The sequence below is a fragment of the Phocoena phocoena genome, chromosome 10, assembly GCF_963924675.1.
Source record: "Phocoena phocoena chromosome 10, mPhoPho1.1, whole genome shotgun sequence".
NCBI lineage: Eukaryota > Metazoa > Chordata > Mammalia > Artiodactyla > Phocoenidae > Phocoena > Phocoena phocoena.
The window spans coordinates 19500957-19517175 of NC_089228.1; the positions used below are offsets into that span (position 1 = coordinate 19500957).

A 16219-nucleotide genomic window follows, 5' to 3' on the forward strand; every position below is an offset into this window, starting at 1 on the left:
TATGAGAAATGCTGAGGTCCAAAAATCTATGTGTGTTTATACCTGGCAGCATTTCCTTGGAGTTAACGTGCGTGTAAACTTAAAGAGAAAGAAAAAGAAAGGGTAACATGTTATTTTCAGTATTTATATTGTGTCATCTCCCCTCCCACCCAATTCCTCCAATTGTGTCCTAGATTAGAAATCAGTATTGTTTCTATGGGTGTTTTTATTTGTTTGTTTGCTTTTTAGATTTTTTTTCTTCCCCTTCCCCTTCCCTACCTCTCCCTGTTGAGGATGGAGGAGAAAAATAAGCCATATTATTTTAATACTCTTCTAGCGTTCAGATGATATAAAGCCATTTGGAAGTAAAAGAAAACTGTATCAGGCAGAATTTACACAGCACTGGATGGGCTTTTAACAGCACTTACTGGTGCAGGGGACGTCTCCCCAGTGGCTGGTAGGAAGGTAGCAGCAGGCCCACACCAGCAGCCGTGTCCCAATGGCCCCAGCACAGCTGTCCGGCTGCCATGTTCGCAGGTTTGTGTGTACCTGGGGTGGGCCACACCCAGTTGGTATCAGTCAGTAGTGTATCAACCAATTTTTTTTTTTAATTCATGACTTCCCCTTGAAACTCAACTAAAGAGTGTTAACTGTGTGTGTGTTTAAATTCAGTTTTGTATGCTAGCATTCTTTAAATGTCTGCCAGAAGTTTAATTTGAATTTCTGATCCCTGAAGGCAGCTAGACAGAATCATTCCCGTTCTTCATAAATTGCCTTCTATGATTCATTGTTAACTCATAAAACATACTCATTTCTATATACTCAAACAGTTAAGGTAGTTACAGTATCGGGGATACAGGTCTTTTTTTTTTTTTTTTTTTTTTTGCATTATATTTAAATTGTCATTTGAGGAAGAAATCGAGCATTAGCTTGAACTCCTAGTTAAGGCATGAGCCCCGTACCACACAAAACCTCAGAAATTAATCTTTTTATCTAAAGGAGGGTAAAGTAGGTGCATGGAATTGGGGGGGGGGGAGTTTAGTTTCGACTGAATACTCTGAAAGAGGGGCTCATGAATATTAGAGTGCTGTAGTTAAAAACTCACATGACTGTTTTAAATACTATTGATTTAAACCACTGGCTAGATTTTATGAATCAGAGTGTAATTTCGAAGCCTTGGCCATATTTCTCAATGCTGAAGCACTCTCCCTTGTGTGCCTGTAGCTGCTTTCCAGACATTCAACACAGGATTAAATGATAGTAGTTACAGTGATCAATAGGTTAAGACCAGTACAATCACTCTTGCTGCTAATGACCTCAGTGGTAATATGGGCAATAAAGTGTGGGCTATAATAGCCTCTCGCTGGTACTGCATGCCCTTTGATTCCCAGTATTAGTAGGGACTAGCTACGTGAAAAAGTTAAGACGTCGAGAGCTAAGGCAGTGGATATGTAGGCTATAATTCTTAACTATTTAAAGCCTCACACTGTGCTCAGATTTTTTTTTTATTTTTTCCTTTCCCCACCCCACAGTGGTTTCTGGTTCATTTGGCTATGTTTGCGAAAGCTTTCCTTAACTGATTTTCATGACACGTTGGAGGAGGAACTTTGGGAAAATCTTAGTTTTATTATGTTTATAAATGAAGCTCGAGCCCACTTTGGAAGCCCAGAGGGAACTTGTGTGAAAATGTGGTTTCAGATAGGAAAAGCAAAGTTAAGGCCATCAGGATCTAATAGCCCACTTCTGATTATTCAGAGACCGGTCACCAGGCTGGAGGATTACTCAGGCTTCTCGCCCCTTTCCCTCCTTTGGCTGTGCCTGCTGCTGCTTTAAGCATCTGATTACTTGTCACCACCTCCGTCGAGATGTCCAAAGGGAAAAAGGAGAGGAGACTCAAGTTCGTTTTACTGTTCTGTAACATGACGACAAAAATTGAATAAATAACTCTGGGAAAAGGAGATTTAAACTGTTGACTGTATATGAGGGTTTAAAAATTAGCTGTGTATGTAAGTCCTTTTTTTAAAACTTTTCAGATCTGTTTTATTGAAGCATAATTTACCTATATAAAATGCATTTGTTTTAAGTGTACAGTCGGAAGAATTTTGGCAATTGTATCCACCCTCTGTGACCACCACCCCAACCAAGATAGATGGCATTTCCGTCACCCCCAGAAGTTCTCTGGTGCCCTTCTCTTGCATAGGCTCTCCAAAGTCCTTTTAAATATTATGAGCAAGAGATTGTTTCTATGATGGTTTCTGTTGTAACACTGTTAATTTCACGTTCATCACCAGCTTAGATCTTAACACCACCCTGTTCCTGTCTGTTTTCCTGTTCATCACCATCAGAAATTTGGCTCAAGAATATTTATATTGTACATCATCCAAGAAACGCAGGGGAAAAAAGAAACCTTAAACATGGTTCTTTTGTTTGCTTAATCAAACCTCCCTGTATGATGATGCAACTCTCAAGGAAAAGTAAACTTCTATTGTGATACGTTGGCTTTCGCAGCTCAAAAGATAGAGATTGGCACCCAATAGAGGTTGAAAAATTCAAAAAGTTTCTGCTGTATGAAGACAGAGTCGACTAATTGGAATGAATTTCTAGGTGGTTAGATGTTTTGATCGTGTCTTCTTGGTGTTTGTCCTAGATTAAATGCAAGTTCACTGTTCTAATCATTGGTGATATTTCGTGCTGCGAAGTATCTTTTTAAAAGGATAATTTATCCACTCATATACATCTGTCCCTGTTTGCATATAAAAATATTCAGACATGCCCATCTGTTTAAAACTACAGTGTGTCTACATCTATGCTTAGAAGGCCACTGCAATAGGAAGAATTCATTGATGACCTTCCAGACTAGGGTTAATGAAAATTTTCAAATGTTCCAGCTAGTGTTTTCCAAACAATGTGAAACTTGTGCATAAACATCCCCCCACACAAAACATGCCCGCAACAACGGTGGAGGCTGTTGTGAATCTGACCTTCAGGAACCTTTTTTAGTTCATCAAAATTAGTGATGCTGAGAAATCGGGACATCAGTGCATAATGACTGTGAAATTAGGAATGAGAGCTCGCTATGCAAATGACAGGACAAATCATGTGAAAAAGTCAAGATAAACTGCATATTAAGACATTATGTTACATAAAATTAATACTGCATTCCTCCCTTTTGCTTACTGCTCCCCTGAAAGATTTTTAAATTCTTTTATCTTCTAATCAGCTATTGTCTGCTGGGGTTTTTTTTTTTTTTTTTAAGTGGCACACAGGCAAAGTGCAAAACATGTTATTACCTTTTATTGTAATACATGAGATGACAGCAGATCCTTTTTAACAAAGTATATCCTTTACTGCTTCTCGCTTCTTGCTGTCACATGTTTGATTAGAAACCAAAGAAAAGTAAGGTGGTTAAATATTACTGTTAGAAGACATACAGGTTTTGTCTTTTCTTTCATTGTTTTTTTTTTTTTCCCCTTTCCTTATCTTTTTATTTGGTGTGTGTGGGGGGGTTAATTTTTCATGAAATAGTCTTCTTGTATTACGGGGCCTGACAAAATGGTTCTCGTGTAGTCTGCAAATTAAACACAAGTGCAGTGATTATTTTGAATAGCTAAATTACATTCTAGAAAGCTTGCAGAATTCATAGCATTGTCATTAGGTATCCGCTTGAATACAATTTGTGTAACCTTGGCCAAGACAGCCTGTCATTTTAATGTCAGTGTTTTATCTGAACAAGACATCATCCTTTCAGATACAGCGTGCAGGTTCCTTGCAGAGATGCCCGTGCAGAAACGTGTTAACAGTTGCAAATATGAAATGCTATCAAGTTCATCACTGTAGCTGTTTGTCACTGAAATGTCATGGAAAGCAGCTTTTAATGGTATCGCACATAATATGAAAGAATTGAGACATCTGTGTGCTGGGTGAATAAGGAAGGCTAAAAGGCATCAGAGGAAGGGTCTGTGTTGAAGTTCGGAAGGTGCATTCAAGGTTCAGCTGTCCACAAGACTCAGCGTTCATTGATTGTTCTTAAAACCACTGTCCACAGAGGAAGGGGATCGTATCAGCTCCAGCCGGGAAAATACTGGTTCCTGTTTGCCTTCTTCCCTAAAACAAAATTCACATTGGCGTTAACATGCTACATCTCACTATGACCAAAGACTCATTCTTATTAAGAAACTGAGATCATACTAACCTCTCTCCAGGTAGCATTTAGTAAGCCTTTACTCCTTGTTCGTTTACCAGACCATCGGGAGCACTTGTCAGCGGCTACAGGGTTTTCTTTTATTTTTCTTTATTTAAAATCAATGTGCCTGATGGATTAAATAGGGTTTGTGGCTGCATCCCCTCTGGATAGATGCCCTGCACTTGGGAAATTGGCCAGTCCTGGAAGCAGGCTGATGCCGGTCAGTCCCTGGACCTGGAAGGCTGAGTGCTGCGGGCGTGCAATTTCCTGGCTTCCTATTTATCCTCCGTTAACGTTCTAGGTTCCCGTGTCAGTGGCTATGATGACACCTCAAGTTATCACTCCCCAGCAAATGCAGCAGATCCTCCAGCAACAAGTGCTGAGCCCTCAGCAGCTCCAGGTTCTCCTCCAGCAGCAGCAGGCCCTCATGCTTCAGCAGGTAATGGTCCTTCCTCCTCCCCCAGCATCCCGTGGCCCCTTGGGGCCCGTCCCTCCTCTCAGGATTCCCCTCACCTGAGCAGCTCCTTTGCCCGTCGAAGAAGCGTAAGCAGAGCAGGGAGGGTGGGGCAGGACGCAGCATCGGTCCCTGGGTGGTCAGTTGCATTACCATCCCTGAAAGAGAGGGACCCTGCCAAAGCCACGAGGGTTTGGGCCTGGAGAGTACCCAACGGACTGAGATGAAGGCTGTAATTGGACTTGGTAGAAATAAGATCTTTTAGGCTTAGGGGGCTTTGCGCTCTTTTATTTGGAAAGCCAGAGGCTTCTAAATGGTGTGAATCAAAGCAAAACAGGGAGCACGTCAGGAGCAGGTTTAAATGTGACAGCTCTTGAAGTCCCCATCTCCACTCAGAAGCTTACAGAATTTTTCTTTTAAACATCAAGAAACATCTTGGAGTTGGTTAATTGTCAGGTGTAGAGTTGATTTTACCTCTTCCGTGTTTGCCGATGCTGAAGCGAACTTCCGGTGCCATTGTGCCATGGGGGCCTCATCGTCGGACTTGATGGACACCTGAACCAAATAGAGGAGGCTCGGGACCATAGGAATGGGAGCTGCTGGGGTGAGGCCGTGGGGACAGGACGCAGAGGATGCTAGCCATGCAGTTGACGTAGACACTGAACACAGGTCCCCAACACCGCCCAAGCCTATCACTTAGCAAGCGTGGACGCGATTTGCAGTAGAGATGCACCAGACTCCCTCCGCAAGGGCGCTCTGGCTTTGTTGTACAATCAAAGGTCATCCCTTGCCTTCTTTTAATTAGTTTGTGTAGAAAATGGTATGTTTCTCATCAGTTCATTTTGGAGATTACTTTTCAAACAATAATGCCAAGAAGAGTCAGCGTGCGCTGAAATTTATTGTCGGGTTTCAAACTAAAGGTCAGGCCATTACAGATAAAAGGGTGCCATTTTTCAAATCGCAGCGTGTATATGGCACCGAAAGGGACAGTGGCTTGGCGCTACCCTCTGTTACTTACCGTCCTCTCTTTCCTTTGTAGCAGCAGCTTCAAGAGTTTTATAAAAAACAACAGGAACAGTTGCAGCTTCAACTTTTACAACAACATGCTGGAAAACAGCCTAAAGAGGTACCGACAATACATATTTTACTTTCAAACCGCAGATCCCAGAGGACTATCTCGTGGCTATTAAACTGTCATTCATCTTTTAAATGATTGCACAACTGAGCCGACTGTATCGGTTCTCAGCCTTCAGACCGAGAGTTATTGTCCTGTTTTCTTTCAGAGTTTTCTGGGTTCCATTTGCCGGCTGCCACATATTTTATAACACCACCCCAGGTGTACCTCATGTGGGCACTGGGAAGAGGGATCGTGGCAGAAACTTTAGGGCTGCTTTTGCAGACTGGTACCACTGAGGTCCAGGATCTACCTGGGAGAGGTGAGGTGCACTCAGTGAAATTACACTTGGTCGCACACTTGGTTTCCTCCCCCCCGCCTCCCAGCTCAGAGAGCTTGAGTATGTGGTGATGGCCTTTGCCTTTGGAAGAAGAATCTCTTACCCCAAAAGTCAGAGCGAGATTCAAAACACCCCGAACTCGGTTGAACTTCTTCCTGCAAGTTGCACGGATCGTAACTGCTAGAGGCAGGCTTGGACTGTTTGTGTTTTCCCGAGAAGAACTCGCGTATCGCAATAGCTTCTACATACACGGTACTTTGTAAGTGCCCGTAGTGATCACATGTGCCCACCACCCAGTTAGGTGACGGTATTCACTCCATAAAAGGGAAGGCCTTCCCAGGGAGGGTTTCTGTCCCACCTTCTACGCAGTTCCATGTGGCTGAGGCTCAGTCAGATGGGGGAGTATCTCTGGGCATGTATGCGTTATCGTGACATCTTTCTGCCCATTCCAAAGTTATCCGCTGTAACTTATCTCCTCGTGTTTTCACGGTGGACTGAAATTCTTTCCATTTGAGTGTTCTCCTTGGAATGACAATTCAGAGTTTGATAAACAGGTCCGAATCCCGCTGAACAGCTTCTGTGCTGACCCAGAGGAGGCAGCCACTTGCGTTAGTTTACAGGGAGTCCCACCAGGTGACCCCACCCCCCACCCCACCCCTGTCCCTCGCAGGAGCCCGGATGCTGAGCTCAGGTGCCGGGAAGCGCTCGTTTTACATCCTGGGAATGAGCCAGCCGTTCTCACTTTGCCATCTCCTCCCTCTGCACAAATTGGGTACATTTTCCGTGCCCTGCCAAGTTTTCATCCTGGAGTCCTGTTTAGCAGCCTGGGTGGAAACCCCTGCAGAGTAGGGGCAGTTTGGGGGTGAAGGGGAGGAGGCGTTTTAATGAAACTGCTGACACAACCTTAAGTATGGTGGCGCGCTACCGGGTGCTGCTATAATAAAAAAGGGAACAGATTAAAAAGTGTCTAAAATGTAAATCTAAAGGACTAACAGTAATTAAAATGGAAATGGCACAGGGAGGGAAGGCATGTAATTGTGAGATATCACTGTGCAGAAGGCTCTCAGCTTTGTTTTGCTGGCTGTTTTTCTAATTCAGTAGGGCTTACTCATCAGTGGCAGTTCAATGCGCGTTAATGACTCTGGGATTGCAGGCATCACTCTGGACAAAGAAATGATTACTGTGCGGTCAAAAGAAGTTCAAAGACAAGAAGGGAATTTCAGTTTTTTCCTTAGAGATCCACATTCAAGAGCATATAAATTAAGCCAAATGTTAAAAACCACAGTCTGAAAGCTGACTTCAAAGTCACAACTCTCTAATTAATGAACTGCGAGCTTCAGTTTGGACAAGTTGTGGTTTGATGCGCCCATAAATCAACATGACAGGCCTGTTTCACAGTCTCAGACAGTGCTCGTCACTGAGTCACATCAGATGTAAACACAGCAGAAAAAAGAAGGGATATGAAGGAGGTGCAATTGATCAACAGAATTGGTAAAAACCCACTTTTGAAGCACATTATGCATGATCACAGGAAATGGTTACAGCCTCAAGAGGTTTCCCCTTCTGCTGTTGCTTTTTTGAATCAGATTTCTAACAGCCTTCAAAAGGGAGAATAAGAATTATGGAGTTTCTCCCCTGTGGCTTACAGGCAATAACCCCCTGTTGTTATTTTGTGCTTCTTTCTTTTCAAAGGCATCAAAATTTAGTTTTTTAAAGATCTTTAACTCTATATTTGAAGACAAACAAAAAAGGGCCGCACTGTCATTCTTATCAGTTACCAGGGATTGTGTTTTTCCTTTCTGTTGCCACTTCTTGTTAACCTCTTATTTGGTCTGTTAGACATAGTTTGGAATGCACGTCTGCATGCTGGGAGAACATGAAAGTTCAGATGAGCTCAGAGGGCACATAAAGAAATATGAAGCCGAAAGTTACACAGCAGAAGGAAGGATAAAAGTTAACTCTCCCAAATTGCTGCTGTCAGAAAGGGGGCATCTCGGGCACTCAAAGACGATGGGGGTGTCAGAATTTGGGAAGGGAGTTGCCGGGAGAAAGGGGAATACTTTGTATCTGAACCCAGGGGAAGGTGGTTACACTGTAGTAGCGTTTGGCATCTCCAGGACACTGCGTTTGTCGTGGTCAGTGACCCTTTGCCATCCCTTTCGGAAGGCAGAGATGACGTTGCCTTCACATCCTGAAGGGTGGGTAGACCCAGACCCGCGGGCATGTCTCCTTGGATTCTAGCGGTGTGTTCACAGTGCCACTGGACGTGGCCGAGACCTGTTGTAACAATGATGAGGAGAGCCCCGTTTCCCGAAGGTAAGCGGGGAGCCTCCTGAAATTACCATGCAGGTGGTGGGCCTTGTGTGCTACCATGCAGTAGAGTCACATGGTAGCAATTTCATGATGTGGACTGGTGGTTGGGATTTTAACAAGGTTTGAACTCGGATGTTGACAGATGGAACAAGTATATTAATTTACTGAATCCCCAGTCATTAGTGGCTCATAATTTTTGAATCGGCAGCCCTCTCCCTCCCCCACCCTTTCCCCTCTTTTGATCGCCTCTGCAGTAAGACACTTGATCCTGGGCCAGAGCAACGTACTTTAGTCTCTCTTTTTTTTTTTTTTTTTTCCCCTAAAGTTGCCTTGAGATGTTTCCTTGAGAAAGTCAGGCCCCACGTTGAGTTTAGACCTAAGACCTTCCTTGGGAGATGGGTGCTCTGTAGCCCCAGTACAGCTGGGATTTAGGTGACGGCTCACGACTCTTTGACGGGACGGGTGTGGAAAAGAGAAGGCAGAATTGATTTTAAGTCGAGCCACAAAAAAAGATCCCATCCTGTGTGGGTGAGGTAGGCTAAGTTGATTGTTTTAAAAGGGCCGTTTGTCCTGGGCAGTTATGACAGTTTATGTTAGGCAGTAGGCAGGAGCGAAGAAAGGAAAACAGACCTTTGACTGCAGCGCCAGGGAGGGGATTCGAAATGCAAGGTTTATCAGGGCATTTTAGCATTTTAACACCGACTACTGACCTGTCCAGGGGACTGCACGGAGACCTTTTTTGTATGCATTCAATTGTGAGAAGTAAACAAACGGGCTCGTATCCTGTGTTTGGTAACTGGGTGGGGAGCACAGTTTGGCAACCAGTGTTGCTTTTAAATTCTTTCTTTGGACAATGGGCCTTGTATACTTTTATATCCTGACTTTTCAAACGCGGACAGCTCTCATGAGCTTTTCCTAGGGATGGCCACAGAGACAACAGAACAGCCATCAGTCATTTTATATAAATACACAATTTCTAAACATTTCATTTACAGTAAGATGGGAAACACTCTCCCCAAAGTCCAGCACCCTCCCTGCCCCATGATTTTCTACTTCAACAAGAGCTAACTCCCTGATCTTTTGTTGTATCAATGTTATTTTTCTTCTCTTCCTTCCCCCACCCATTTTGTTAAACGCCGTGAATTAATATCTGTTGAAGAAGTGAAAAAATCACTTTGACATGAATGTAACTATCATTGGCTCTTACATTAATGTGAGAACTTGGGAAGGGGTGAAAACAATTGGGTCACTTTACGTATGCTGTTCTTCAAATGAAAACACTGGCTTTTCATTTAAATTTACTTAAATTTTTGTTGTCAGTGGTATAGAATTTGTTTTTTGGAGTGAAACGCAATTAACTTTCTCAGTGGCATGGTAGTAAGTCTGAAATTGCTTGCTAATATGAGAATGATGGTTTTTACTGTAAAATAAACTACATGGAGCCCAAAAGGAAACCACCATTTTTCTCCTCCTTTGAACTGTACATCAGAAGGTCTTGATACATATACCATTTTATGGATGTACCAGATCAAGGTCATGTGCTAGGTTAAGTGAACGCAGTTGTTTGTAAAGTGTAGTTACGAGAAGCTCTGTGAAAGAGTTGTATTGTCCTCTTGGTTGTGAACGTGTCTGATGTTTTGAATAATACCCAGAATTAGGAGAACGTATCTTGTTCTTTTCTTAAAGAACCTTTTTCTTTCTTTTCTTTTTTTTTCCTGCCTCCAGAACTCCCTTCCCAGAGAAGGGTTAATTTCCCTTTCATAATTGTTAGCCATAATGTGGCTAAGACCTCCACCTCGATTTGATTCCTAGCAGATTAAGGATATTAGATAATTTCCTTCTATTTATTGTAATACTGCACTGTATTATCTCTCTATCACTCAGATAATTACTGAGGAAATCTACATTAATTTTTTTGGCTGGAGCGAGACCTGCTAAACACAGGAATGATGTATTGATGTTTTACACAACAAAAGTTTTCCTCCTGTCATTGTCCGATCAACAGAAAGATATTTATCATTTCGCAAAGCCCCTTCTCTGCAAGAACAAAGCGGGTGGGGAAGCAGACCTCGGGGTTTCTGAAACTCAAGCCAAGCGAAGGCATCTGAAGCTTAAAGTGTCCTTCATATTAAACACTCACAGCCGAGTACGATGTTGTTTGCTAAATTATGAATGTGTGTAATTAAAATCTAGTGGCTGTTTCTAGGAAAGATTTACAATGTTATTTCATCGTTTGTCATGGCTAATTAACAATATTAGATGAAGTTTTTCTTCTTCAAGGGTCTGATTTTTTCTCATTTATTTATGTCAGAAGTGATAAACAGAGTAGTTAAAAGCTTCTCCCCGTGCAGGCGGGATGGAGGGCAACTTGTCCCTTCACACCTCGGAGGTTCGGGGTTCAAATCCCTCCAGACCTGGAGTGGTATATAGCCTGCCTGCTGCGCCTGTGTCTGCTTAGAAATTTCAGAGTCTAGAAGTCTACATCTTGGCTAGAAGAACTCAGGCCTTTCAGACCATAGGAGAAGCTGCCTTGATTGTCAAATTATTTTCCTACGGGAGCCGGCAGCAGAAAGGGCCCACACCCAGCCCCTCGCTTCTCTTCGGGAGGTGATGTGTTCTGTCCCTTTGAAAGCAGCCTTGACCCCGAGCCCTCCGCGAAACTTCAGTGAGAGCTCTCAGTCCTGGCTGGTGACGGTGTGTTTGGAAATGTCCATACGTTTCACCTTCCCCCAGCAGTGGCCATCTCATTTTTTTTTTTTTTTTTTCTTCCTGATTTCTTCCAGCAACAGCAGGTGGCTACCCAGCAGTTGGCTTTCCAGCAGCAACTTTTACAGATGCAGCAGCTACAGCAGCAACACCTTCTGTCTCTGCAGCGCCAAGGCCTTCTAACAATCCAGCCGGGGCAGCCTGCCCTTCCCCTCCAACCCCTTGCTCAAGGTAAGCGTCGATGATGGTTACAGAAGGCGCTGCTCTCTCGAGACTCTGGGGCGGAGGAGGGCGTGGGGTCGTCTTCTTCCAGCTCATCGTGAAGGAGATTGTCCGTTTAAAACACGCCGATACACACTCAGAGGCAAAGCCGGATCAGGTAACAGTGATGGACGTTTCCAGAAGCCAGACTGCTCGTCGGTGCCAAAAGGAAGACCTAGGGTGATCTGGAGGCTTAGCGGGATCAGAATGCTGCACGTTTTTAGAGTAAGAGAAGGCAGTGCTGCTGTGACTGAGGGAGCATTTTAATCAGATCTTCTCGCGTTTTCAGTTTGGAATCACAGATGCATTTTCTTGAAGGCTTCTGTTAGTCATTTTAAGATGTGTTGTACATCCTGTAACTTGCTCTGTGTTAAATCGTAGTAATGCTTTAGAAATGCCACTTTTTAATATCTAGGGAGAAACTCAGGTTTCTTTTTCTGTAAACGATGATGATTCATCTCTTGCTGTTACAAAAGCCAAGGTTGTTTTCTGTTGGGTTCTCCCTTTTCTTTCTTTTTGTATTCACCTGACTGTTGGTTTTTGAGCCAGCTGGTTCTGTACCCGTCAGAACAGGCAGCCTGTCCAGCTCCAGCTCTCTTTCGAAAACTGGAGCCCTTTGAAAAGGAAACAAGATTTCATGGATTTAAAAATTTCTTTGGAAGAGCCACTGACGTGTTCTTCCAATGGGTGTTGGACGTCAGAAAGAAATGAGTACTCTAGCTGTTTATAGGACATCCTCTGGGTTTAAGCAACTCTAACTTTCATGTGTGTAATGTGATACACAAATGGATTATTCAGAACCAGCAAGAAGGAAAGGCAGGAAGGAAAGAAGAGTCATGCCGTGTTTTGAAATACAATTCCTCCATCCCGTATGGGGTGTGGTAGATTTCATTTACCTCCTCAAGGCCCATGGTAGACTCGGTTGTATGTGTATATGTGCCTTCAAGGCTGGTAGCTAAAGCCTTTGGTATCTTGGATTCAGTTTCATTATGAAAAGGTTCAGAATATGGAACGTCTTTCTCCCCTCATGGTGCTGAAGGCGTTGCCACGTGTTCAGTAACTTTTGGTGTCACGCGGAGCCGGTGAGGCTTGTGTGCGTGGAATCTTGATTCTCGAACTGAGTCAACCACACCCAACTTCTGTCCCTCCTGGGGTTCTTTGGGTTTTGTTTATGTTTTTAGTGTTGAGACCAGGGCTTTTTCCTCCTTTAACTTCCCTCTTGCCTCCCCTCCCCCCTTCTGCCATTACTGCTCACCCGCGCGATATATAATCAGCATCTCCGTTGCTGTCAAAATAGAAGATTTGGTAACTGAGCAGTGCCGGGTGGGGTGGGGGTGGGGGAAGCACACACGGGCTAATGCATTTTTGTGCTTGTGAAATGTTATAACGTGCGTTAATTACATCTTTGGGTTTATTGTTGGCAACATCACCGGCTGGGCTGACACACCCATTGGACTCGGCGTCCACCTCTCTCATCTTTTCCCACTGCTCCTGTACTATTAAGTTTCTGCAGTAAGGTTCATTGTTATAGTACGTCAGTTAAGCTGTCCAAAAGAGGGCAGTTGGGCAGTGACAACAAGACAAGCTCACGTGTAATGTGAAAGAAATGAATGTGGTGATGTATGAAGTGTAATCTCTGCAGTAACATATCAGAGACACCGGTTGGTAATTTACTAGTCATGGCGTTGATTGATACGCTTAGCATTCTGCTCTAACTCTTAGCCCCCGTGACATTAAGACGACGCATATTTACGGTCTAAGGTGGTGCCTTTGTGTGCGCCCGGGATGCATAAACGCAAATACAGATATTTCTCCCAGTGAAGTGAACCACCAGTGTCATTGCCATCTCTCTTGGAATCAGGAGGTTGGTTTTGTCTCCTCTAACCCCTCGCCCAGAGTGGCTGGAGAATTCAGTCATGTTGGACTACAACACAGGTTTTTTTTTTTTTTATCAGAGAGATGATGATGGCTTAAAACTGATGTCATTATGAGGTTTAAATCAACTTTCTGCCTGCTTGAACGTGGTCACCTGGCTCTGGAGGTACAAGGACAAAATAAGGTTGATCAGCTCTGTCTTGGAGCCAGTGATACCTGGGATTGTAAAATTGAGTTCCGTGAACGGTAATCTGTCAACTGTCCCCGCAACATACATTTTTTAAACCTGTGTCTGCATTTTCCTTTATAATGAAGGGGCCAGTTGTCCTGGAAAAAGACATGTAGCAAGGCACAGGGTTTATGTGTTAAAAATGCTGGTAATGCCCCACTTCAGGATATAATCATCATGGTTCTTTTACATACCTGTACAGTCTTGGCTAAGTTGCCTTAAACATGCATGTAAATATCAAAGTATATGAAGAAACAGAGAAGAATATCTTGAAGCCTCTTCCACACACACACACACACACACACACACACACACACACACACACACCCAGAGGTTTTAGGTTATGAAACGGAAGGACTTTTCTTTGGATGTTTTTAGGGCTGTTGTAGGGCCTTCTCTCCGTTTTACATTATTAGCGTGTGTCTGCTTTTCCCTTGGTGTCTTTAGTCATCTCATCTTCCTCAGCACCTGTAATCCCATAAAGAAATAGACTTTCAGTATCATTCTGACTTTTTAATTCTTTAAAATGTAAACTATAGCTGGGAGAAAATTACATGCCTGCTGATGTACCTGTTAATGGATTTGTTTAACTTGGTACTGTTATTCCTATCTACCATTTTTTGGGAAGAAATGCATGCTTTCTGGATATTTGATGTCCATTTAGTCTGATGAGTGACTAGCTTACCTTTTATCTGTCACAATTCTATCATGAGATCTCGGCTGTCAAATAACAGCATCGTTTGGTAGATAGTATTCATTGAACTAACAGTTTAACATCACTAACAAGGTGTAACATTGATGGAGGAGACCAATTTGACTGCCTTTTTGTGAGTCTGATGACAATGTTCTTCGCCGTTATTATCACATTGAAATTTGACCCAGAAGGATGCCTCGTTGTCAGTCAGTGAGTTCCTGTTTTATTTACCGTTTCTCCTTCTGGGCGAGGGAACTGATTTGCTAGCCTTATTGGACTAGAAGGAGAGGAGAGTAGCATTAAAGTACTCGGTGGGCATAACAAGTGTAACAGGGCATTTCTCTTTGTCTCTATTCGCTGGATAAACAGCTTACTCTTGAAACACCTTCCAAGTTCTGCTTCTGTCGAGGGGAAAGTGTTAACACAGTTCTTAGAAACCGTGGTGTGTTCTTCCTTCTTCCGACCTCCCATGCACCTGACCCAGAAATCAATTAGTCTGAGTTGAGAAATAGGTGGCTTGTTCTTCTCATGCGTATTTACTCCCCAGAAAATAAAACTGGGTGTTGACTTGTGTGGCTTTCTATCACTGTGCTACCATCCACAGACAAGCCTATTCACTATTGTTTCAGTTGAATAAATAGTGGTCGGAGGGTCAGCCATCTTCGCAGGTAATTGGTGTGCAGACATCAGCGGTGGCCTGTTAGCTGCAGACACACCCCACATGTCACCTCGCAAGGTGTTGGAAAATAATAGCCCAGATGCGGCAGAACCGGACACGGGATTGTGTGGTGACCTTTCCCTTTGTTTAATTTGCCTCCGAGGTTTAATTTCAGGGGACAAGTCATAATTGAATATGCCTAATAACTAAACGCTCATTTGGGACAAAATCCATCAAAATATAATTGGCATTTGATTCTTATGAAGGAAGAAGAAACCCGACTTGGCTGTCGAGGATGCGTTCGAGGAATATCTGACCACTTAATGTATCATTTGAAGCCTCCTTTGTACTATTTATTAATTGCAGAGACTCGGGCGTTTGAACATTTTCGTGGAGAACCGTTAGGAGAGACCAACTGTTTTTGTTAACGCTCCTCTCAGAAAGGCGGGGAAGGTTATTGGTCTGCTGTGCAATAATTTACTCCTCTTTGATATGCAAACGATCCACGGTGAATATAAAAAAATCCTATCAGACTCATTTCACAGTTCTTAACCACTCGGATTCTCTGGAGTCCATCGCCTCATTAGACCAGTGCTCTCCAATGCTAGCATAATTAAAATCTTTAACAGTTTAGCAAAGTAAAGATGTTTGGCTGATCACGTTGAGATGATTATCTGTCCATTGTATTCTAAATGACAAAAATAAATTAAATTTAGACCTTGGCATTTTTTATTATGTGTTTCAAATGAATGCAATGCGCACAGCCTTCTTTTTAAATTCAGTACCTTAGGTTTGGTCAGAAACATGCCTGTTTCGGTTGCTGCTGTATAGTTAGAAAATGGCAGACTTTCTAGGATAGCTGGGTTCCAGTTGATTGAAACAATGAACTGTGATCCAGGCGTCCAGTTCTAACGCGGCATTGCCTTGTGATGTCCAGGGGCTATGATTTCTTCCAGGTTGTCCTCCTAGGTTGTTGTCTTTGTCGGTTGCCATTCAGAATATTTTTTCTTCTCTGTGTGTACGCACTAGAATATGCCTTGAGGTAGGATTTGGAAATCCTGAGCTGTAGAGGCATGCCGCCAGAATAAAGGCTGCAGGCCCACAATAGTGAGATTGGCATCCTGATTGTATCTCTTCTTGGGGGAAAAAAAAGCAAGTTGACACTTACTGCCTAAGACCCATGTCCATTCTGACCCCCTTAAAAACAAGAGAACTTTACTGCTCCAAGTTTCTTTCACGTTTTCATTTCATTCTGCAATGGTTCATTAGCATGGATCTAAGAAATGACAGTAATAATAGTGTTACTTGTATAAAAAGTTATACAGTTTTTCAGTAGACACGTCCATCAATTAAGCATGTGGTACAAGAAACCAAAATTAATGAGGAAGATAGGTGTGTTAATGAAATAATCAT

At 43.1% G+C, this 16219-nt stretch overlaps 1 protein-coding gene across 11 annotated transcripts in view; it reads left to right on the forward strand.

Annotated features, from left to right (window-relative positions):
* FOXP1 (forkhead box P1) overlaps window positions 1-16219 on the forward strand; it is a 227780-nt gene that overhangs the window by 130792 nt on the left and 80769 nt on the right. For 7 of the 11 annotated variants that reach the window (XM_065885422.1, XM_065885417.1, XM_065885416.1 and 4 more), the window contains 3 exons: window positions 4464-4601; window positions 5656-5742; window positions 11167-11320. In XM_065885422.1, the coding sequence (XP_065741494.1) occupies window positions 4464-4601; window positions 5656-5742; window positions 11167-11320 (379 nt within the window). Of the gene's footprint in view, window positions 1-4463; window positions 4602-5655; window positions 5743-7991; window positions 7998-11166; window positions 11321-16219 lie in introns of all 11 variants that reach the window. The other 4 variants (XM_065885419.1, XM_065885421.1, XM_065885418.1 and 1 more) reach the window with 3 other exon arrangements.